The sequence below is a fragment of the Scyliorhinus torazame genome, chromosome 13 (assembly GCF_047496885.1).
Source record: "Scyliorhinus torazame isolate Kashiwa2021f chromosome 13, sScyTor2.1, whole genome shotgun sequence".
NCBI lineage: Eukaryota > Metazoa > Chordata > Chondrichthyes > Carcharhiniformes > Scyliorhinidae > Scyliorhinus > Scyliorhinus torazame.
In genome coordinates, this window is record NC_092719.1 from 172890551 (window position 1) to 172915243 (window position 24693).

General features: G+C 44.0%; 2 protein-coding genes across 3 annotated transcripts in view; both read right to left on the bottom strand.

Moving 5' to 3' along the window:
* Positions 1-24693, bottom strand: part of ccdc66 (coiled-coil domain containing 66) — a 131746-nt gene that overhangs the window by 95439 nt on the left and 11614 nt on the right. For both annotated transcript variants that reach the window (XM_072472458.1, XM_072472457.1), the window contains exons 2-6: positions 20427-20491; positions 14303-14328; positions 12429-12864; positions 7332-7524; positions 5135-5238 (exon numbers count right to left, since the gene is read on the bottom strand). In XM_072472458.1, coding sequence (XP_072328559.1) covers positions 5135-5238; positions 7332-7524; positions 12429-12864; positions 14303-14328; positions 20427-20491 — 824 coding nt within the window. The remainder of the gene's footprint in view (positions 1-5134; positions 5239-7331; positions 7525-12428; positions 12865-14302; positions 14329-20426; positions 20492-24693) is intronic.
* LOC140388383 (large ribosomal subunit protein eL43-like) lies at positions 4182-4549 on the bottom strand. The gene has a single exon (XM_072472459.1). The coding sequence runs from the start codon at positions 4529-4531 to the stop codon at positions 4256-4258; it is 276 nt and encodes a 91-aa protein (XP_072328560.1). The 5' UTR covers positions 4532-4549; the 3' UTR covers positions 4182-4255.

Below are 24693 nucleotides of genomic sequence, written 5' to 3' on the forward strand. Positions count from 1 at the left end.
AGAGTGGCTTTCCCATGTAAAATCCCGGTGCGCCTGCCCATCGAAGCACCAACTCCTTCTCATTAAAGCTGTGAAACCTTGCAATTACTGCACGAGGAGGATCTGCGAAGCGAGACTTGGAGTCGAAGTGAACAGTGGGCCCAGTCCAATTCTGGAGGGGGGATGGAAGTACATGCTCGCCCACCATTTTGTTGAACATGTCTGAGAAATACCTAGTAGGGGTGCGACCTTTGATTCTCTCCGGTAATCCCACAACACAAGCACTTTGCCTTCTGGATCGGTTCTTCAGGTCGTCCAGCTTGGATGTTAATACCCTTGATCACAGTGGCAAGGTCTGACTCCAAGAAGATGATCCTATCACTATGGTCAGACAGTGCAATCTCCGTGTCCTTAAATGTGCCTCCTTGTGCTTCAGCGGTCTGATTGGTGCTCTTGAGAACTGAATGAATAGGGGCCGAGACCTCCTCGATTGATTTTCTAAGATCCAAAGTCAAGGATCATCAATATATTTTGAGCTCAACAGCCAAAGATTTGCTGAGTGCTTCAGCCTTTCGTGGTGTGGCTGGAGAAGCAGCTGCCTTCGCCATCTTACCTCTCGTTGTTTCGTGTGAGGCTTCAGAGTCTGAGTCTGCCATGAAATTTCTGGCCGATACCTTTCTGGCTTTCTCCTGGGCATCGCAGAGATGAGGGAACTCTATCCAGTTAATTTCAGGATTTTTTTGGTAAGTTAAAGAATCATGGCGCCGGGAAAAAGGGTAGAAAGGTCAGGTTTTCAGCGGGAGCTGCCCGCGTGCTTATCTTCCCCTCACATCAACCACCGAAGTTCCCCAACAGCATTATTGATCCTGAAAATCGATTTTATGACCAAGGTTTAGACTCTTTTTTTAAGATAGGAAAGAGAAAAATAAATATTTCTTCTGATCAGCACAGTGGGTGCAGTAGTGGGAAACTTTTATTTACACTTTGGTGTAGGCACTGGTGGACACTACTTAAACCTCAGTACAATATTACGTGATGTCACAAGGCACTGGGTACTGTAGGGGTGTATTTCCAATGCTCGCTCCTCCACTTTCTAGATCGCGTCAGTCCCTTACCGAACATGGCCACCAAGTACAGCCAGGCCTTACACAAAATGGCCACCAGCAATATCAGAAGGAACTGGCGACCTTCAACCTAAGTGCATTCACGGCAATCTTGGATTGGATTTGGATTTGTTTTATTGTCACAGTAGTGAAAAGAATTGTCTGCATACAGTCCAGATAGGTCATTCCATACATGAAAACAGAGCACAGGACATACTTAAATATAAAGTGCAAATACATAGGCACAGGCAATGGGTGAGCATACGGAGTGCAATACTACTCAGTGGAGAAGATCTGTGAAATACTCAGTTCAGTCCATAAGAGGGTCATTCAGGAGTCTGGTTACATCAGGAAGAAGCTGTTTTTAAACCTGTTAGTGGGTGTTCTCAGACTTTTGTATCTCCTGCCCAATGGAAGAAGTTGGAAGAGAGAGTAACCCAGGTGAGAGGGGTCTTTGATTAGGCTGCCTGCTTTCCCAAGGCAGCGGGAGGTGTAGACAGAGTCAATGGATGGGAGGTGGGTTTGGGTGATGGACTGGGCTGTGTTCACAACTCTCTGTAGTTTCTTACGGTCTTGGGCCGAGCCGTTGTCATGCCAGGCTGTGATGCAGCCAGATAAGATGCTTTCTATGGTACATCTGTCAAAATTGTCAAGAGTCGATGTGGACATGCCGAATTTCATTAGTTTGCTGAGGAAGTATAGACCGGTTGTGTTTTATTGGTCATAGCATCGACCATAGATGGCAGGACTGTCAGAGATTGATTAGGTTAGGATTGTTCTCACTGGAGTTCAGAAGAATGGGGGGGGGGGGGGGATGTCTCATAGAGACTTATAAAATTCTAACTGGACTAGTCAGGGTAGATGCAGGGAAGATGTTCCCAATGGTGGGTGTGCCCAGAACCAGCAGTCAGTCTGAGGATTCAGCATAAACCATTTTGGACAGAGATGAGGAGATATTTCTTCACCCAAAGAATGGTGAGTCTGTGGAGTTCATTACCACAGGGAGTAGTTGATGCTAAAAGATTAAATATATTTGAGAGGCAGCTAGATATAGCACTTGGGGCAAATGGGATCAAAGGTTATGGGGAGAAAGCAGGATTAGGCTACTGAGTTGGATGATCAGCCATGATCGTGGTGAATGGCAGAGCAGGCTCGAAAGGTCAAAGGCCTCCTCCTGCTCCTATCTTCTATGTATCTATGATACTTTGCTCCCCGAAGTCAAGCTCTTTAGTTCTGCTGACATTGAGGGAGAGAGTGTTGGAGAGGAGGTTCAACTACAAACCCTTACACTATACAAGTAGATCATCAAGCAATAATAAGGGGCAGGAGTGGGGACGATGTTGGATTCCTGCTTTGTGGGTTACACTGGACAATGAACCCACTTCGGAACCTGACTACAAACTATGAGAGCCTGCCTTGGTAACTTGAGCCCTTTTTATGTTTATAAGATCATGAACTTAGCTATGTGCCTTCACGTGTATCCATCAATAAATTGTTTATTGATTTGACTTAGTCTTTGGGTTGCTTACAACACGTCTTTAAATCCCACTTAGAGTTGCCCGATCCCTATCAACTTCACAATTCCAACAACTTTCTTCAGCAGCAACCTCAAGTTAGCACAATCACAAAAGTCTAGCATTTCCAGCTCTAATAAAAGTTTTAAATGTTCCAAGTAGTCAGCGCTTCCCCCGGTCAGTGAGGGAAATTGCCCATCGGAAATTTAAACTTCCTGCGCAATTTCCATGCAAGTCACGAGTCAAAACTTCAACAGGGTCCTGTCATGCATTCAGAGACTGGAGGATTTGGGCCATGTGGAAGATGCCTTCATCACCCTTAGGGTGAACTCCATTGGATCCTGGGACTGTATTCCTTTAACTCAACTAACCTTGGCAAAATATATCCTTATCTCTATTGTAATACTACTCACCTTCCCAGATATCACTTCAGGATTTACCTCTTCACTAATTATAAAAGCCTAACATAAAAAGTGTACTTATTAAAAAATGCCACCGTTTGCTGATCAAAATCTCCATCACACTTTTGACTTCTACAATTCACTAAATGAAATCAATCCTAAATTTATCAAAGCAATTTGAAATCACACCTACAATGCACAGGCTTAAAACATTTTCTTTTATGGATGAGTTTCAAAATAATTGGCCCGAGTTTTGCGTCAGTGGCGAAGGAATGTTGCTTGCCTTGCATCATGCTGGTAGTTGCCCCCAGGCCTTTTAGCAGCAACATTTTGTCTTCGAGCACCTGATCTTATCTCAATAAAGTACTGCTATAGGGTAGCCTGCTGAGGAGTAGGGCAACTTTGACACAAATTTCCACTTTTCCATGTTTAACTCCAGACGTGGGGATCTTCCGAACCTGATGTATTATTACTGGGCAGTGAATGTGGAGAAGGTCCGAAGCTGGGTCAGAGGAGTTGACTCCCAATGGGTCAGAATGGAGGAGAGTTTGGGTAGGGGGTCAGGATTGAAGGTGCTAGCGACAGCACCGCTCCCGGCGGCCCCAGGGAGATACTCAGGGAGTCCAGTAGCAATAGCTTCGTTGAGAATTTGAAGGCAGTTTCAACAGCACTTCAGGTTGGGGGCAGGGTCAAGGGAAATGCCGATTCATGGGAATCATAGATTTGAGCCAGGGAAGTGGGATGGAAATTTTTGGAGATGGGAGGAGAAAGGAATTAGGACACTAAAAGATGTGTTTCTTGGGGGTCGGTTTGCAGCACTGAAGGAGCTGGGAGTGAAGTGTGGGCTGGCGGAGGGTGAACACCTCCACCTCGTGCGATGTTGGGTTTGATACAGCTGAAGTTGGTGTATAGAGTACACCTTTCAAGGGTGAGGATGAACCGGCTCTTTGAGGGCGTAGAAGATGTGTATTAACGTTGCGGGGAAGGCCCCGCAAACCACGTTCATATGTTTTGGTCCTGTCCAAAGCTGGAGGATTACTGGAAGGAGGTGTTTAGGATAACCTCTTAAGGTGGTGCACGTGAAACTGGATCCGGGCCCTCGGGAGGCCATATTCGGGGTGTCAGACCAGCCAGGGTTGGCAACGGACGCGGAGGCAGATGTTGTTGCCTTCGCCTAGTTTTTTTTTGCCTTTAACATTTTATTAACAAGTTTGCTGATACATGAACCTCTGGAAGGTGTTGATTCCAGGACCAGTGCTCACTGATCCTTCAGCTCCCGCAGACGGCGAATTGCAGACTTCACGGTGACGGCCGAGGTGGTGTTGTAGGCCCAGGCTCCTCCAGCCACTGTTTTCATGCAAGATCCACAATGCCAGATCCCGACTGCTCTGCGCTTCATCTTTGTCTTGCTGCAGAAGGAGGTGTATTTGGGGTGCTGACTGATCTCGATCTTCTTCACCATTTTGCGGAGGGAGGCTCCGTACCGGGTGCCGTATTTCCCCACGATCCCCACCTTCTTGGTGCGTTTGGCCATCTTGGAGCCGGAGCCGAGCGAGAGAGCCTTCGCCTAGTTGATCGCCCGAAGGCGGATCCTGTTAGTGTAGAGATCAACCTCTCCACCCGGTGCCCTGGCATGGCAGGGAGACCTGCTGGAATTCTTGATGCTTGAAAAGGTCAAATTTGAACTGAGGGGAAGGATGGACGGGTTCTACAATTCATGGGCGTCATTCATTATGCACTTTCGAGAATTGGATCACATCGAACATTGAGAGGGAGAGGGACTTGTGTTAATGGTGACTATGGATGATTCCCAATTCCTTCTTGTCATTTGTTTATGTTACATACGGACCAATGTCTGGGGTTTGGTGGGAGGATGGGATCGTTGTTATTGATATGGGGATTCACATTACATTCGTTACTGATTATTGTTTATTGTTGGGTGTAAATTTGGGAGAAAATGTGAAAAAAGGAGAATACATTTTTTTTTAAAAATTTTTATTTAAACTCTACACGTGGGGACATTCAAAGTTTCTGTTCTATTTAGTCTATAAAAATGGTGAGAGCAGATGGTTTCACTATTATTCTCAGTGCAGAAAAAAAAAGAAACTATTTTTTGCAATCATGAAACATCACTTACCTAGTTCTTTTTTCCATTGGATTCGCTTGGCTTCCAGCTGATCCTTTTCATTTTCGCGTTCTCCAAGATGCCTGAAAAGACCATCTTCGACTTGGTTGGATGCACTAGTCAAGTAATGCCGTTCACGCAAAAAAGAAACAGAAGTATATTTTTTGCTGCTTGTTTTAAAGAATTATGAACTTGCAATACAATTCTAAAAACAATGAAATCGCCCCTTTGCGGATCAATCAAAAAGCCATAAAATTTAGATTATTCATAGAATATCTAAAGTGATCAAGTTCTGGAACAGTGTGTAGGAAAACATTTGCCTGATTATGCAACAAAGAAAGAAAAAATGTTTGTCAATACTTCCAGCCAAAGAAATAAGATGACGGCTAGAAATAACATATTTATAGAGCACCTTTAACATAATGAAATGTCCCTAGGTGCTTCACAGGGCTACTTTAAACTAAAATAATCAGCTACATAAGGGTGGTGTTAAGTCAGATGACCAAAAGCTTGGTCTTAAGGGAGGAAAGCGAGGTAAAGAGGCAGTGAGGAAGGCAACTCCAGAGTCCAGGCAGTCGAAGAAACAGCTGCCAAAAGTGAAGTGACAAAAACCAGGGATGCTCAAGAGACCAGAATCAGATGACAGCAGATATCCTGGAGGATGGTAGGGCCAGAGGAGATGGGGATGGACATAGTCACAGATGGACACACAAAAAACGGATGAGAATTCTAAAATAAAGAGGTTGTTTGACCAGAGCCAATTTAAGTCAAAGAGCTCAGGAACATTGGTTAACAGGGCCACATGAGCCAAGATACAGGCAACAGAGCCCAGGGTGACCTCAAGTCTACAGAAGGTAGAACGGGGGAGATCAGGCAGGAGTGCATTAGAACAGCCACATCCAGAGGCAACAGAGGCATGACTGAGGAAAAGCAGTTATGGATTTCACTCATGATAACTATTCAATTAACCTTTATAGAAAGCTGTACATAAGAATACATTTCTCCAGTTGAATAGTCAAAACTGATGACATAGCACCACATAAGAAATGGCCAATTTGGCGAGTGAGATGAATAACTGTGCACAAGAGAATCGTTTGGGTCAGGTGGCACAGTAGTTAGCATTGCTACCTCATGGCACCGAGGACCCAAGTTTGATCCCAGCCCTGGGTCACTGTCTGTGTGGCGTTTGCACATTCTCGCTGTGTCTGCATGGGTCACACCTCCACACGCCAAAGATGTGCTATTTTTGTGAGCCTCCTTGCTTCCTCACTGTGCTCTACCATTTGTGGAAAAGTCTTTAGTCACCTCAGTTCGAATCCAGAACTAGTTTCCTAAACTCCACACTTCTTCTGCGGTCTCGGATGCTTGGATGGATTGGATTGGATTTGTTTATTGTCACGTGCACCGAGGTACAGTGAAAAATATTTTTCTGCGAGCAGCTCAACAGATCATTAAGTACATGGGAAGAAAAGGGAATAAAAGAAAATAACAAGTATAAGTTAAGTAAAAAGGTGGATCTGCTGTGGAGAGCTTGCAGAGAGTCACCTCGCTCCGGCGCCATCTTCTGGACATCTTTCCCTTCATTTAAGCTTTTCTACAATAAAAGAGAGTGCATAATGCAATTGTTGTTTCTATCAGTTAGATTGTCTGTGGGGGTAGATGCTTGCAAAGCAAGCAGGAAAAAAATCCAACAGAAGTAGAGAATTGGAGCAATTTTTCATTTAGAATCCTCATTTTCAAACCACTCCATGACCATACCCCTCCCTATCACTGCAACCTCCAGTTCCACAATCCTCCAAGATCTGAATGCTTTTGCAGTTATGGCCTCGTCAAAATCCATGATTTTCAACATTCTACCATGTCATTAAAGGCCTTAAGCTCTAGAATTCCTTCCATAAACCTCTATGACCCTCTCTCCTCTTTAAGACGCTCCTTAGAACCTACTTCTTCGATCAAGTACATTTAAAGATGCAAAATAACGGCAACTCGCTACTGCTGTAGAGCTAACAATTGCCACTTACAAGTATTGGTAGTGCCGATCACTCACTACAATAAATGGCATCATCAACTCTCTACCGGACTTTAAAGGTGCATTGTATCATAACAGGCTTATTGTACATCCTTGCACAAATTATTATAATACAATTGAGATTCCTGATGTATTTAGCACATTCATATTGTACTTAATGGCTTGGTTTCCGCTACCTACCCAACACCCATAGTCTTTTCAGTTTGCACAGGGTTTGTTTGTTCAACATTTGCTCCAGATTTATTAGTCGCCTGTGGTTTTTGTGATGAACTATTGTCCTGCGAGGTCTCATTATTGGTGCAGCCAATACCATTTTGCAGAGTTGCATTCCCTTCCCCTTTATGCTCTTTATGTGTGGCCTCAGCTTCTTTACCTATTAAGAAATAAAACAATCAGCAGTTCAAAGCAGAAAATCTTGTTTACTATCCCCGTGGTCAGTCTTTTGTTAAGAAGATGCTACCCAGGACAATTCAGGCACTAGATGGGTTTAGAAAGGTGGTGGTATTGGATAGTTATCTGTAAGTAAAGGTTAAGAAGGAACCAGGACCAGGTGAGATATATCCAAGGGTACAGAGGAAAATGAGAGCCAAAATTGCAATGGCATTGGCTCTAACTTTTCAATCTTCCTAAGGTTCAGGGTGGTGCCAGAGGACTGGAGAATTTCAAACATTACAGCCTCATTCAAAAAAAGGTGTAAAGATGACAGCACGGTGGCGCAGTGGTGGCACTGCAGTCTCACGGTGCCAAGGTCCCAGGTTCGAACCCGGCTCTGGGTCACTGTCCGTGTGGAGTTTGCACATTCTCCCCGTGTTTGTGTGGGTTTCGCCCCCACAACCCAAAAGTGTGCAAGGTAGGTGGATTGAACACGCTAAATTGCCCCTTAATTGGAAAAAATGAATTGGGTACTCTAAATTTTTAAATTTTTTTTTTTTTTTAAAAAGGTGTAAAAAGGCCCAGCAACTACAGGCCAATCAGTTTAACTTCAGTGGTGGGGAAACTTCCAGAAACAATAATTCAGGACAAAATGAATAGTCACATGAATAAATGTGCGCTAATTAAGAAAAGCCAACATGGATTTTTTTCAAGGAAAATCATGTTCAACTAACTTGCTGGAGTTTTTGAAGAGGTAACAGAGAGGGTTGATGAGGGAAATGCTATTGATGTGGTGTGCATGGACTTCCAAAAGCCATTTGATTTGGTGCTGCATGACAGACTTTTGATCAAGGTTGTAGCTCATAAAATAAAAGGGATAGTAGCAACATGGATACAGATTTGGCTGAGCGACAGGGAAAAGTAGCGGTAAATGAATGCTTTGTGCTGGAGGTAGCTCAGTAGTGGAGTTCGCCAGGGGTCAATGCTGAGACCCTTGCTTTGGCTGGTATATCTTAAATTACCTAGACCTTCATGTGCAGAGCAAACTTACAAGTACTGTGAACTGTGAGAAGGATAGTGTAGAACTTGAAAGGAACATTATCATGTCGATGGAATGGGTGGGCAGGTGGCAGATGAAGCACAATACAAAGAAATGTGACGTGATTCATTATGGTAGGAAGAACATGGAAAGACACTATAAAATAAAGGTGACAACTCTAAAAGGGGTGCAAGAACATAAGAGATCTGGGTGTATTTGTGCATAACTCGTTGAAGGTGGCAGGACAGGTTGAGAGAACAGTTAATAAAGTGTACAGTTTTTGGGCTTTATTAATAATAGGGGCATAGAGTTCAAGAGCATGGAGGGCACGTTGATTTTATTAACCAAAAGAGAAAATGCTGGAAAATCTCAGCAGGTCTGGCAGCATCTGTAAGGAGAGAAAAGAGCTAACATTTCGGGTCCAGATGACCTTTTGTCAAAGCAAAGGCACAGAAAGTGAGAGATATTTATACTGTAGGGTGAGGGAATGAAAGATGAGTCCTACCCACAGAAACCAAGGGGAAAACGTGCTAATGGCCACAGAAACAAAGGGAAAAGAGTGCCAATGGCCACAGAAACCAAGGGAAGAGAGTGCTAACAGTAGACCCCAGAGAGAATAAAAGGCATGAAAAGCCAAACAGCAGAGAAACTAAAATCACAGGGTAAGCTGTGACAGATGTAGATGTGGGGGAGGGGAAAGCAAAGGGGAGAAAAGGAAAGGAAAAGGGGATAAGATGGAGAAAGAGTGGGGGGGGGATACATATAAAGAAAGACAAGAAAGAAATAAAAGGTAAAAGACAGTTAAAATGAAATGGAATGAAAACAAAGGAGGCGAGGTGTGGTAGAGCTAATTACCTGAAGTTGTTGAATTCGATGTTGAGACCAGAAGGCTGCAGCGTGCCTAACTGGAAGATGAGATGCTTTTCCTCCAGTTTGCGTTGAGCTTCACTGGAACATTGCAACAGGCCAAGGACAGGCATGGGAGCAGGGTCTTGTGTTAAAATGGTAAGCAATGGGAATGCGCACAGACCGAAGGTGCTCAGTAAAGTGACCATCCAGTCAAAGTTACCTTTGGTCTCTCCAATATAGAGATGACCACATTAGGAGCAGCGAATGCAATAGACCAAATTGAAAGAGGTGCAAGTGAAATGCTGCTTAACCTGGAATGAGTGTTTTGGGCCTGGGATGTTAAGCATGGAAGAGGTGAAGGAGCAGGGGCGAAATTCTCCCCCAACCGGCGATGTCCGCCGACTGGCGCCAATCAGACGGGCATCGCGCTGGCCCAAAGGTGCGGAATGCTCCGCATCTTTGGCGGCCTAGCCCCAACATTGAGGGGCTAGGCCGACGCCGGAGGGATTTCCGCCCCGCCAGCTGGCGGAAAGGGCGCGGAAATGTGGCGCATGCGCGGGAGCGTCAGCGGCCGCTGACATTTTCCCGGCGCATGCGCGGGAGCGTCCGGCCGCTGAAAGTTTCCCGCGCATGCGCAGTGGGGAGAGTCTCTTCCGCCTCCGCCATGGTGGAGGCCGTAGCGGAGGCGGAAGGGAAAGAGTGCCCCCACGGCACAGGCCCGCCCGCGGATCGGTGGGCCCCGATCGCGGGCCAGGCCACCGTGGGGGCACCCCCCGGGGTCAGATCGCCCCGCGCCCCCCCCCCCCCCCAGGACCCCGGAGCCCGCCCACGCCGCCTGGTCCCGCCGGTAAATACCAGGTTTGATTTACGCCGGCGGGACAGGCAACTTCTGGGCGGGACTTCGGCCCATGCAGGCCGGAGAATTGAACGGGGGGTCCCGCCAACCGGCGCGGCCCGATTCCCGCCCCCGCCCAATCTCCGGTACCGGAGACTTCGGCGGGAGCGGGGGCGGGATTCACGGCGGCCAACGGCCATTCTCCGACCCGGCGGGGGGTCGGAGAATGACGCCCCAGGTGTTACACCTTCTGCGATTGTATGGGAAGGTCCCATGGGTGATGGGCGAGGTGTTGGGTATGGTGGAGTGGATTAGATTATCCCGGAGGGAACGGTCTCTGCGGAATGCTGACAGAGGGAGTGAAGGGAAGATGTGTTTGGTGGTGGCATCACTCTGGAGTTGGCGAAAATGGCAGAGGATTATGCTTTGCATACGGAGGCTGGTGGGGTGAAATGTGAGAACGAGGGGGGCTCTATCCTTGTTCTGGGGGGGAAGGGAGGGGGCGAGGGTAGTGCCGCGGAAGATGGACCGCACGCTGTTGAGGGCCCCGTCAACAACTGTAGGTGGGAAATCGGTTGAGGAAGAAGGAACACATTTTCGAAGCACAACTTTGGAAAGTGGCATCATCGGAACAAATGCGACGGAGGCGAAAGAGCTGAAAGAAAGGGATGGAGTCCTTACATGGTGTTGAATTTGTTAAGTTGGCTTCAGAGTATTGTGTCAGCTCTGGGCACCACGCTAAGGATGTTAAGGTATTAAAGAAGATGCAGAAAAGATCCACAGGAATTTTTCCAGTGATGTGAAACTTCAATTACCAAAGATTGGCGAAGTTAGGACCATTTTCCTTAGAGAAAATATGGTTGAGGAGATTTGATAGAGGTATTCAAAGTCACAAGGTGTCTGGACAGAATAGACAGGAGAAACTGTTCATACTCATGAAAAGATAGGCACAGATTTAAAGTAATTAGTAAATACAGAAGTGATACAAGGAGAAACCTTTTTTTACGCAGCACGTTTAGGGTTTGGAATGTATGCCCATGAGTGTAGTGAATGCAGGTTGAATTGAAGAATTGAAAAGGGAGTTAGACTGTTATCTGAAAAGGAAGAACGTGCAGGGGAGAAGGCAGGTGAATGGCGCTGGGCGAGTTGCTCATTTGAACGGCTGTGCAGACACAATGGGCCAAATGGCCTCCTTCTGCACCATACAGTTCTGTAATTGTACGGTTTCGCCATCAATTAGTTGGGTAAGAATACAGGTAAAATAAGCACCATTAAAATTGGCATTTTTGATTTATTTTTGTTTAAAACATTATATTTGATTAAAAGGTCCAATAATTTTAAAAGAAAATTGATATTTTATTCTATCCAGAGTGAAGTACAGCAACACACTGGAGAACATTATTTTCAAAATGTTGTCTATGAAGATCCCCTGCAAACATTAACATTTTTCTGGATCCCTTGTCCCATCTCCAGTAAGTTTATCAGAACTAGGATTGCACAAAACATTTGGTTACACAACAGGACTAAGGTGCTAATCAGTGAACAAATACAGTAAACTGTAGAATTTTGAGACGACACGAAATCCCCTCAGATCACCATAGAGTTATGCTTACATTTTGGACCGGAAAGTAACATTATTAGCTTCTAAAAAGAATGCTCATAGTTTTCATAATGTGATGCTGATTTGAAGGATCGCAGGTTTTCTCTTGGCTTGTGCCAAGGTACCTCATTTCAGCCAAAATGTATAGTTTGGAGTTGCAATCGGCTCAGAGATCCTTTACAGGAAGGTAGGATAAACAAAATTAGCGGAGGGTCTTGCTCCTAATTAACGTAAGTAAATCCTCCTCAAAAGGGGTGTTGATCAAGATCAAGTTTGGCAGGGTTGCTTTCCCTACCCACCCCATAGTTGAATAGTCCACTGACACTCGAGACCCAAGTTCACATGTGAAGAATGATCATTTGGAGAAGGTATCAGAGGAAAGCTAGTAGAAAAGCAAAATATTGCGGTAGCTGGAAATCGAAAATGAAAACAAAAACTGCTGAAGCTATTCAGCAAGTCAGGCAGCAAAGGAAAGCTGTTAATGCCACTGCCTACAGAAGGAAATTGCAAGCGCTGAAAATAAATTACTGCTTAATATTTGTTTTGACTCCAAAGCTGCAGAGGCTCCTCCATGGCACCTACCTGGCTTTGTACTTTTGACTCTTCGCTGGTTTTGGTTGGAATTTTCATTCACATGACTTATAGATGTTAAAATTTGCTGGAGTTGCTCTTGGGTCAGACATACCAAGCTGTCTTTTAAAACGTCAGAGGAAATCTTTTGCTTCTTTGGCGGCTGTTGCTTGGTTATAACAAGTTTCTTCACAGTAGTTTTATTTCCAGACTGACCATTTTTAGGAACGGTTTCAGCATTATTTTTTATTTTATTATCCGTCTTCTTATCTGAAATCAACTGTTCTGCATTTTCTCCTTTCCCAGTCGCAACAATAGTGTTGGTTACAGCATGTTTCAATAACGGCTTCTCAGTCTTAGAATTAGTTTCATGGGTCGAAGGAACTTCCTGTAAAACTTGTTTAGATCTCAGCAGTTGTGTTGTTGTTGTTCTGTTCTTGTATTTTATCTGACAAATATTTAAAAATATCAGGAGATATAGTATTAAAAGCTCACAATAATGCAAAGTTTTCAACAAAGTTTAGATGTTACAGTGCAGAATTTCAATATTTCCTCTATGTGGCCAAAAAGAGATAACACATTTAATTAATAAAAATGCTTTAAAGTCATATGAAATTCAATTAATCGCAAAAAAACACTGGCCATTGGTTTCAATCTCTACCAAATTAACTACCTAATCCTTCAATCTATTTACTCTAAAAACACATAATTGCCTTTTTAGTACTGATTGGCTGTTTCAATATTTTTCCATGGTAACAGATTCCACAAGATCCTTCTATTCTAAACGTTACACGCTTTATGTTCCTACTTGGGTACATTTACCTGGATTAGTTTCACCAACTTTTCTTCATAATCTGAAAGTTTACATAGAATTTACAGTACAGGAGGCCACTCAGCCCATCGTGCCTGCACCAGCCCTTGGAAAGAGCACCCTACTTAAGCCCACACCTCCACCCTATCCCCATAACCCAGTAACTGCACATCTTTGGACTGTGGGAGGAAACCGGAGCACCCGGAGGAAACCCACGCAGACACAGGGCGGACGTGCAAACTCCACACAGACAGCCACCTGAGGCCGAAATTGAACCCGGGTCCCTGAAGCCGTGAGGCAACAGTGCTAACCACGATGCCACCTCAACACTTCTTTGGAAAAGAAAATAAATCCAAGTTCATTTCAACTTTCTTCAGAATTTGAAATTCCTGTATCACTGCCGAGGATTCAAGCTCATACGAGTCCATAATAGAATGCACTTTGTATATTGCCCTCAGCACTAATTGTTTCCTAAAATAATGAAAGAAAGTAAAGGAAGAGAGAGGTGGAAGTGGACGAGGGAGAGAGGGAAAGAGAGAAACGGTGAGGAAAAGGGGACAAGAACAGGGGAAAAGAGATGGGAGTCAACTCAGCATGGAGCCACTTTTCCCTATTTATCCATTTGAGAAAGTCTGGTTAGTGATTTTGCATAAAAAGTGGTGTGGGCTGAGAGTTAGTGTGCATGAATGCTTCTCATCCCGAAGGTTCTTTCATTAAATGGGAGGGACGGCTGGGAAGAGACTTAGCCTCTGCTGAAGAGTTATAGATTGATAAAGCAAAGAAGGGGGGCAATTGTTGCCTCAGTAGGACGTAGGGTTTTGCAATGTGTCTGAAGGTGGAGAGGGTATGCCAGTATATAATTTCAGATTCAGCAGGTCATTGTGGCTTCAAGAGTGGATGGTAAGTAGGAGTGGGGTCCAGATTTTGCTTCAGCTGAGCTAATGGCTAAATTCTGTCATAACCAAATGGGTGGCAGACAAAACCCAATTTTTGACATTGATGGCGGGGATTTTGGAATGTTGCAATTGCAGATCTTTTCTGATACAACAATAGACAATTAATTTGGATCACTTACCCTTTTAGCATCTTTTGATAAAGCATCTGTAATAAGATTAGACCAACCATGAAAACCGTACAATAGTAATAAGAATGAATTACCAGCTTAAATATATCCTATTTTAACTGCACTATTTTAATCATGGCATCAGAGGCACCTCTCCTCAGTCACACACTTATGAAAAAATGTTTTTCCTCTGAATTACAACAGTAACTGCTATTTTTCAGAAGAAAAACTGTACAAGAGGGACATGTTGCATACACAAAACAGTCAAATATAACTAAGGGGCAATTTAGCAGGGCCAAGCACCTAGCCTACAAATCCTTGGACTGTGGGGGGGGAACCGGAGAACATGGAAATTACACACACGCACGCAGTTACCCAAGGCCAGAATTGAACCCAGGTCCCTGGTGCTATGAGGCACCAATGCTAACCACCATTCCTCTCCTCAGATCAGAGGTGAATTGGCCCAGGGAGATGCCCACTGTATCCTTGTGGGTCTAGGAGGAGCACACCTGTTTCTACAAGGAGCCTTTAAATAAAACTGAAAATCCATTTACCTGGCTCTCTGCAGCAAACATCCTTGCTACCAAGAGCTTTCACTGTTAAGCTGGAGACTATAGAAGCCTTGGGTGTGCACACTCAATGGCACCATTAGATTCCATCTCATTTATGCTGCCACTCCTCTGGAATTCAGGCAAGTTAGTGGAAAAAAGTGGGAAGGAAGATACATGTATGGAATGGACCATGAACTGGTCCAATCAATCCGATTAGGAACATGTTAAAGCTCAGCCCCAAGGCTTCCTATCAAAGTTTTGAAAGAAGGAAACACTGGAACAAGGAATGAAGAATAAATATTTCCCATTGTAGCTTGTTATCACACAATAGCTGTAAACAGGCCTTTAAAACTCATGTCTCCTTGTTACTACATTGACAAATTTGGTGCCCCAATAGAAATGTTACCTCAGTGAAATAACCAAAGAAATAAATGGAAAATATTAGGTCATACGATAATATTTAATTGCAGTAAGAAATAAATTACAGAGGAAGAAGTGTACTATTGACACCACTGAGTAGAAACAAAATATCTGTATAATAGTGTGGAAAAACATAGTACCAAAGTCCCACTCTATTTGGCTGACACCTGTGACGAACATCTCGTTTGTGGTTCATGTTAATATTTTAGAGGTAATGTTTAATTCTGGGAAGATCATTGCTGGTAAGGTAACTAAAATGCTGGGCTTTAGAGATTACCACAGCACTTAAAAGAAAATAGCAGTTCAGAAGGTTATTCATATTTGTTTAATACAGTCAGATTAGGAGAGATGGAGCCATAAAACAGTTTACTTAGCTGGAGAATTGGAGATATGATGTCTATACTGCTTCCAAAGAAGTGCAACCCAGAAAGATGTTTTGATTTGGGAGCCAGGGTTAAATTAGGTTAAAAGCCTCATTATGGAGATGGATGGAACCCAAGAAGGTTCTCTGGTTTAAATTTGTTTGTGTTTGCAGGGAGAGGGGAGTTCTTTGCATTTTGGACCAGATGTGGTTTGCATCCCAAAGAAGCCTCAGAACACTTTGGTGCAGTTAGAGCTCAGAAGTTGGCGAAACGTTGCTAGTTCCATCAGGTAGTTAGGGACCCGAGAAGCTCAGGGAGCCATGTATAGCTTGGTGCAGCCAGGAGACAGGAGTTTGGAGAAACTTAGGGGCAGTGCCAACTTAGTGAAGCTAGCGGGCTGCAAAAGAGTTGGAAGTGAGCCGGTAAGTGAGAGTGCAGCCACCCATGGTGTACAGTCTCAGGAGAAGAGACTAAACCACCAGGAGGTGAGCAGTCATTGAGGCAGTTTGAGTCGTTGTGGCTTTTGAGGGAATTCGGAGGCTAGAAATTTTACACGTCTTCAAAATTAAAAAGTTGAAATCCCTCATGAGGGAGACAGAGGTTTAACAAGATTTTGTGACTTACATGGTCAGGGTGGGTTGCTGAGAAATACAGGAGTTGTTTTATTTGTAACTGTCATTTAATATGCAATGTAATGTGTTCAGCAATTTGCCTATTAATTCATATGTATGTTAATTCTGAATGTTAGAGTACACGATAAATTTTGTAAATAGTTAAACTATTTAAAAAACTTTGTATAGTAAAATCTTTTTTTTTGTAGAAAATCATGGAATCTTGCGGCTTTATCCTCTTAGTAAGTACCTGGGGTTTCAAAGTTCTTCTACTTTAAACAAGCTATTTCCAATTGCTAACCAGATCATAACATGTTACCATCAAAAGGGGTCAGAACATTTTATTTTTTATTCTTTCATGGCATGTGAGTGTTTCTGACGAGGCTAGCAATTGTTGCTCACCCATAATTGCCCTTGAGAATGTGAAGGCAAGCCACCTTCTTGAACCTCTGCAGTCCATCTGGAGGGAAAGTGATGGCATAATGGCAATGTCACCAGACTAGTAATCTAGAGACCCAGGTTAATGTTTTCAAACATGGGTTCAAATCTCACCAAGGCAGCTGGTGGAATTATAGGAGCTGTTGTGCTTTCTTGGTTGTAGATTCGACATGGATGGACCAGAACAGATTGTTGGTGATATGCACTCCTAGGAATTTGAAGCTGTCAACCATCTCCACCTCGGCACCATTGATGAAGACAGGGGTGTGTATGATACTTTGCTTCCTAAAGTCAATGACCAGCTCCTTAGATTTGCTGATGTTGAGGAAGAGATTTTGTCGTTCCACCACGCCACTGGGTTCTCTATCTTCCTCCTGTACTCTGACTCATTGCTGTTCAAGATCCGACCACTACGGTCGTGTCATCAGCAAATTTGCAGATGGAGTTGGAGCCAAATTTTGCTGCACAGTTGTGTGTACAGGGAGTAATGTATGAACTACTTGTTCGAACAGGCAAAGTTGGATGCCACATTTGGGGTGTGGAAGGGGAAGGGGCTGGAGAGAGTGCATGATTTATTCCTGGAGGGGCAGTTTGCCGGCCTGGAGGAATTGACAGAGAAATGTGGGCTTTCGGGCTCGGTCTCGGGCTCGTTTAGGTACCTCCAGGTATGGAATTTTGTTTCCAACATCATCCTTGTTGGAGAGGATCCTTTACTGTTTGGCGTCTGAAGAGGGTCGAACATTGTCATATATATGGACGGATTTTGGGAGAGAATCAGGTCTCTGTGGAAGAGGTGAAGACCAAATGGGAGGAGGAGTTGGGACCTATATTGGAGGAGGAAGTGTGGAGTGAGGCCCTTCGAAGAGTAAACTCCGTGTCAGTGTAGGGGAAAGGTGCTTGTTTACTAGATTGTTTTCTTTGTTTAGTTTACTGTTGTTGTATGGATTTTTTTGTACTTTTTGTATTTTGTTTGGTATAAAATGAAAAAAGCTTAATTAATGTATTTTTAAAAAAAATAGCAATTGACCTTTTGGGTCATGTGCAGGCTGCGCAGTCAAAAGAATTCTGGATAAAAAGTTCATTTTTAACTATTTTATGCAGCAAGGTACAGGAGTGCTTCTTTTAACACAATATAATTTTTTTTTAAATTTAGATATCCAATTCTTTTTTTCCAATTAAGGGGCAATTTAGCGTGACTAATCCACCTATCCTGCACATCTTTGGGTTGTGGGAGCGAAACCCACGCAAACATGGAGAGAATGTAGAAACTCCACACACTGACCCAGAGCCGGGATCGAACCTGGGACCTCTGCGCTGTGAGGCAGCAATGCTAATCACTGCGCCACTGTGCTGCCCTTAGCACACCATAAATGGTCACAGCCTCATGGGTAAGCTGTTCTTCTGCGAACCTGTTCCAAAGCCCCCTTGCAAACACCCGGGCCTACCTTAACAATGGGCCACCAATTAGCATCAGAAAGTGATGGCCCGCTGGAATTACAGGAGTTTAAATGTACATTTATCTGCGTTTCAAAACTTAATTTCAACCTCCGCTGGCTGTAACTGCTTGGAGCCCGCAACAAAGGAGACCCGAAGGCCCCAGCGAGGTCCAGATCTGTAGAACTAAGAAAGGGAGGCCATGCTCCCTTTTTCACTGCACTGGCTGCCGTAAAGCAGGTTGGTGTAAAGGCCCAGTGAAATTGACAGGCCAAGGAGAAGGTACGTGTCCAAGCTAAGTGGATGGGAATTTGGTTGGTCGGGGAGGTGGAATAGTTGCGGCAAGTCGGGCGGGGCGGGGGGGGGGGGGGGGGGGTGCTATTTCTTGTAACATTTTCAGAATAACTATTAAAGTAACACTGGCAGAACCATCCATAGTTAACAATTTAAATTGCTTTGTCACATAGCTACCCCATGCAGTGCAATTGTCCAAGGGAAGTTAGTACTTCTGGACAATTGTCACATAAACCTATACCGGGGAATTAATCAGATGGATACCCTCCAAATCCAATGCTGGGAAGCCAGGAAGTTATGGGTCAATCATGTGCTATCCTGATGTGCTGGTCCAGTGCTGCAACATGGCACCTACCATATAATAACAAGGCTTAGCCCTCAAAACACACGGACGTTCCTTAGCACCTGAGGGGTCAGCTGACAGGCTCCTCTGACCATCAAATAGTTAAAATCTCACCCAAATGGGCAGATCTCTCAATTTTAATGTGGTAAAATAGGCAGTAGCAAATTTGCCAAACTTAATGTGGGCTACCGATTTCCTTTTCCACTAATTTCCAGCAGTGTGTATAAAGAGACCCAGATCAGCTACCACCCAAAATTATGCCCATAGAAAATATGAGTAACTGGAACTGATAATAATAATCTTTATTGGTGTCACGAGTCGGCTTACATTTACACTGCAATGAAGTTACTGTGAAAATCCCCTAGTCGCCACACTAAGGCGCCTGTTTGGATACACTAAGGGAGTATTCAGAACGTTCAATTCACTTAATAAGCACATCTTTCAGGACTTGTGGGAGGAAACCGGAGCACCTGGAGGAAACCCATGCAGACACGGGGAAAACGTGCAGACTCCGCACAGACAGTGACCCAAGACAGGAATTGAACCCGGGTCCCTGGCGCTGTGAAGCAACAATGCTAACCAGTGTGATACCTTGCCATTATCTAGTGATTTAATTGGGGGGGTTTATAGGTCAAGCCTTGAGTTTACAACTCATTTGAATGACAGTAACATCCACAAAATCAATTCCTTTCAACAAAAAAAATTCTGTACCATTTCTGCAATGTTCTGTTCTTTGTCAGGAAGCTTGTCGTTTTTTTTTCTCAGCAGCAAATGTCATGCAGGACATACACCAGGGAATTCCGTGGTTGTACACAATAACATGTAACCTACTATCAGATTAGTGCCAATAGGATTTTTTCTTTGAATTGTGTAGTTTGAGTCATCCCTAGATACCTGTTCAGATGCAGTGACCTAGTTTTTCCAATCATCAACACTGATAACAACCCATTAAAATGTTCCAGGTATATGGAACAATACCTGGTCTACAAAAGTGGATTGTCGATGCTGAAGCCGTGAAAAATATCTGTAGTAGAAGTCTGAAAACTTAACAGAATAAAATATAAAGCAGACCATCTTTAGACTAGACTTGCATAGTTTACAACAGAACACAACTCTCCCACAAATGGTCGAATCTGAAAGTTAATCAGTTAACTATCTCGTACTGTTTTCTTTCCCCCCTTTGCCTTCAGAATCTCCCCCTTTGCCTTCAGAAATTCATGTGAATTGATGGCACCTTTTGGCTGGAATCAAATTTTCACTTTTATCTATAGTACAAGTCTGGATCTGGAACTTATTAATTGCAGGGTCGAGCATGCACCTCATAAATGATATGGGGAGAATGGAAATAAAATTCAATTATCCTATTTCAACAAAGTAAATAAAATCTTAATGAATCCAAACTTCAGGAGCCATGGGGCGATGAGAAAAAATAAACTTCCACACATTTGATAGCAAAAGAACTTCTGTTCCTTCACTGTCGATGGGTCAAAATCCAGGAACTCCCTTTCTAAAAGCACTGGCAGTGTACCTACACTAAATGGACTGAAGTGGTTCAAGAAGGTAACTCATCACCACCTTCCCAAGGGCAATTAGGGGTCGGCAATAAATGTCAGCCTGGCCAGTCACTTCTATTTTAAATGAACAGTTTTTAAATACAATATCAATTGCTAAATTATCACTTACCACAAGGTGCTAAAATTAACTTAGGCTTTCCATTCAAAAATTGTCTTTCAAGCTTCAAACCATCTCTACAAGCAAGCATAAATTGTTAGTATGCATAACATTACACATCAACCAAAGCTGTCCGGAACATGTTGTTATTTTGCACTTCTGTGATTAACGTTTGTAGAGCTGGTATAGAGAAGTGTATGAAGCCCAACTCCAACATTTAAATTTATTTTTTAAATTAAAGCGCACACGTTTCAAGTATGTGTTGTTCCCTCCCATAGGTTCCACAATTACTGATCAATTCAGGAGATCAGTGTCTACCTACACCAGAGTTCTGCTGCTTGTTTAGAAAGCAATTTTGGGGGAAACATAAAAAATAGGAGTAGGCCATGAGACCCTTAAGCCTGCACCACCATTCAATGAGATAATGGCTGATCTACTTCATCACCATTTTCCTGCACAATCCCAATGTCCCTTGAACTTTGTAATATATAGAAATCTATCAATCTCAGTGTTCAACATGCTCAGTGATGGAGCTTCCACAGCCCTCTGGGACAGGGAATTCTAAAGATTCATCACTCTCTGAAAAAATTCCTCCTCATCTCAGTCCTAAACGGTCTGCCCTTATTCTCAGACCGTGTCCCGTGGTTCCAGAAACCTCAGCCAGTGGAAACATCCTTTCTGCATCTACCCCATAAAGCCCTGTAAGAACTTTGTATGTTTGAATATCAGCTCTCATTCTTCTACAACTTTACTCTTGTACTCAAGCCCACTTTCAATAAAGGCCAATATGCCATTTGCCTTCTTAGTTGCTGCTGTACCTCCTTGTTCGCTTTCAGTGACTCATGAACAAGGACACACCAGTCCCTTTAAAATTCAACACCAACCAACTTCTCACCATTTAAGAAATAGTTTATATTTCTGTTTTTCCAACCAGTGAATAACCTCACATTTCTCCACATTGTATTCCATCTGCCAAATTATTGTCCATTCACTTACCATCTCCTTGAAGCATCTTGCATTCTCCTCACAACTCACGCTTCCACCTTAAAGTTACTATACAAGGAGCCGAGGGCGAGTGTCCGCACAAATAACACTATATTTGTCTGACAATCCTCAAAATGTTGCATTTACTAAGCAGACAAAATCAACATGTAACTTAGCTATCCAGGCAAGAAGGTTACAGATTTAATTCTCAGTTCAGCACAGTTTGTTGATCTCAAAAAGGAGAATTATTACTGTTAGCTTCATCAGTCTTGCAAGAGAAAGTGAAAAATACCTGCCAGAGTTCCCACACCTGATCAGCATCTAGATTCCTGTTGGGAAACAGGGATTGCCTAACGAAGGCCAGGTGAAAACCCAGACTACACTAAACACTTATTGTCTCAGAAATGAGCAACGTATGAAGATTAGAGAACGTGGACCTCAGAAATTTACACCTTCATTTGGATTGGTGAAAGGGGGTGGTGGTAGCAGGTCAGAAAATTAACGAAACAGAACATTTTTCTTTGTATTCTTTCGACATAGCAATCCAAATGCATTAGCATGTTTTGTAAGGCAGTACAATGGGAAATTCATAAAATTTATTTTCTCCAGTACAAACTGTTGAAGGGAGTTAAATTTAATATTGACAATGCAGATTGAAAAATGATTGTCTGATTATTTTAAATAAGAAAGCAAATGGCTAGCAGTTACACTAAATCTACATTTTATTTTAAAATAAGAAAAATGAAAAGAAATGAGCATGACAGTGTATTCACAATTTTGAGCAATGTATAGAGACCCTAGTCCTGTCAGTCCACAAACAGGTATCCCTCTGCACAACTGGCCACTCATAAGCCTCTGCTCTCACGAATGTTTTTTTTTTTTTTTTAATATTTTATTGAAAATTTTTGGTCAACCATCACAGTACATTGTGTATCCTTTACACAATAATATAACAGTATAAATAACAATGACCTGTTTTATAAGCAAAGAAAAAACTAAAACTAAAAGGCAACTGCCTTGTCTCAGATAAACACTCTCCAAAAATATGATTTAACAGTCCAATATACAATTATTTATAGCAACGACCTATACATATTATACATATATATTAACAACCCTGAGAGTCCTTCTGGTTCCTCCCCCCTGGGCTGCTGCTGCTACCTTCTTCTTTTCCATTCCCTCTATCTTTCTGTGAGGTATTCGACGAACGGTTGCCACCGCCTGGTGAACCCTTGAGCCGATCCCCTTAGGACGAACTTAATCCATTCCAGCTTTATAAACCCTGCCATGTCTTTTATCCAGGTCTCCACCCCCGGGGGCTTGGCTTCCTTCCACATCAACAGTATCCTGCGCCGGGCTACTAGGGACGCAAAGGCCAAAACATCGGCCTCTCTCGCCTCCTGTACTCCCGGCTCTTGTGCAACCCCAAATATAGCCAATTCCCAGCTTGGTTCGACCTGGACCCCCACTACTTTCGAAAGCACCTTTGTCACCCCCACCCAGAACCCCTGTAGTGCCGGATATGACCAGAACATGTGGGTGTGATTCACTGGGCTTCTCGAGCATCTCGCACACCTATCCTCTACCCAAAAAAATTTACTGAGCCGTGCTCCAGTCATATGCGCCCTGTGTAACACCTTAAATTGAATCAGGCTTAGCCTGGCACACGAGGACGATGAGTTTACCCTACTTAGGGCATCCGCCCACAGCCCCTCCTCAATCTCCTCCCCAGCTCTTCTTTCCATTTCCCTTTCAGCTCATCTACCATAATCTCCCCCTCGTCCCTCATTTCCCTATATATATCTGACACCTTACCGTCCCCCACCCATGTCTTTGAGATCACTCTGTCCTGCACCTCATGCGTCGGGAGCTGCGGGAATTCCCTCACCTTATTGCCTCGCAAAAGCCCTCAGTTGCATATACCGGAATGCATTCCCTTGGGGCAACCCATATTTCTCGGTCAGCGCTCCCAGACTTGCGAACTTCCCATCCACAAACAGATCTTTCAGTTGCGTTACTCCTGCTCTTTGCCATATTCCAAATCCCCCATCCATTCTCCCCGGGGCAAACCTATGGTTATTTCTTATCGGGGACCCCACCAAGGCTCCCGTCTTTCCCCTATGCCGTCTCCACTGTCCCCAAATTTTCAAAGTTGCCACCACCACCGGGCTTGTGGTGTATTTCTTCGGTGAGAACGGCAACGGGGCCGTCACCATAGCTTGTAGGCTAGTCCCCCTACAGGACGCCCTCTCCAATCTCTTCCACGCCGCTCCCTCCTCTTCTCCCATCCACTTACTCACCATTGAGATATTGGCGGCCCAGTAGTACTCACTTAGGCTCGGTAGTGCCAGCCCCCCCCCCCTATCCCTACTACGCTGTAAGAATCCCTTCCTCACTCTCGGGGTCTTCCCGGCCCACACAAAACCCATGATACTCTTTTCGATCCTTTTGAAAAAAGCCTTCGTGATCACCACCGGGAGGCACTGAAACACAAAGAGAAATCTCAGGAGGACTACCATTTTAACCGCCTGCACCCTCCCTGCCAGTGACAGGGATACCATGTCCCATCTCTTGAAGTCCTCCTCCATTTGTTCCACCAATCGCATTAAATTTAACCTATGCAATGTACCCCAATTCTTGGCTATCTGGATCCCCAAGTAACAAAAGTCCCTTGTTACCTTCCTCAGCGGAAAGTCCTCTATTTCTCTGCTCTGCTCCCCTGGATGCACCACAAACAACTCACTTTTCCCCATGTTCAGTTTATATCCTGAGAATTCTCCAAACTCCCGAAGTGTCCACATTATCTCTGGCATCCCCTCCGCCGGGTCCGCTACATATAACAAATCATCTGCATACAGAGATACCCGGTGTTCTTCTCCTCCTCTAAGTACTCCCCTCCACTTCTTGGAACCCCTCAATGCTATTGCCAGGGGCTCAATCGCCAGTGCAAACAATAATGGGGACAGAGGGCATCCCTGCCTTGTCCCTCTATGGAGCCGAAAGTATGCAGATCCCCGTCCATTCGTGACCACACTCGCCACTGGGGCCCTATACAACAGCTGCACCCATCCAACATATTCATCTCCAAAACCAAATCTCCTCAGCACCTCCCACAGATAATCCCACTCCACTCTATCAAATGCTTTCTCGGCATCCATCGCCACCACTATCTCCGCTTCCCCCTCTGGTGGGGGCATCATCATTACCCCTAGCAGCCTCCGTATATTCGTATTCAGCTGTCTCCCCTTCACAAACCCAGTTTGGTCCTCATGGACCACCCTCGGGACACAATCCT

Bases quoted from the DNA above. Each gene is read 5' to 3' on its own strand.
- LOC140388383 (XM_072472459.1), bottom strand. From the start codon at position 4,531: ATGGCCAAACGCACCAAGAAGGTGGGGATCGTGGGGAAATACGGCACC.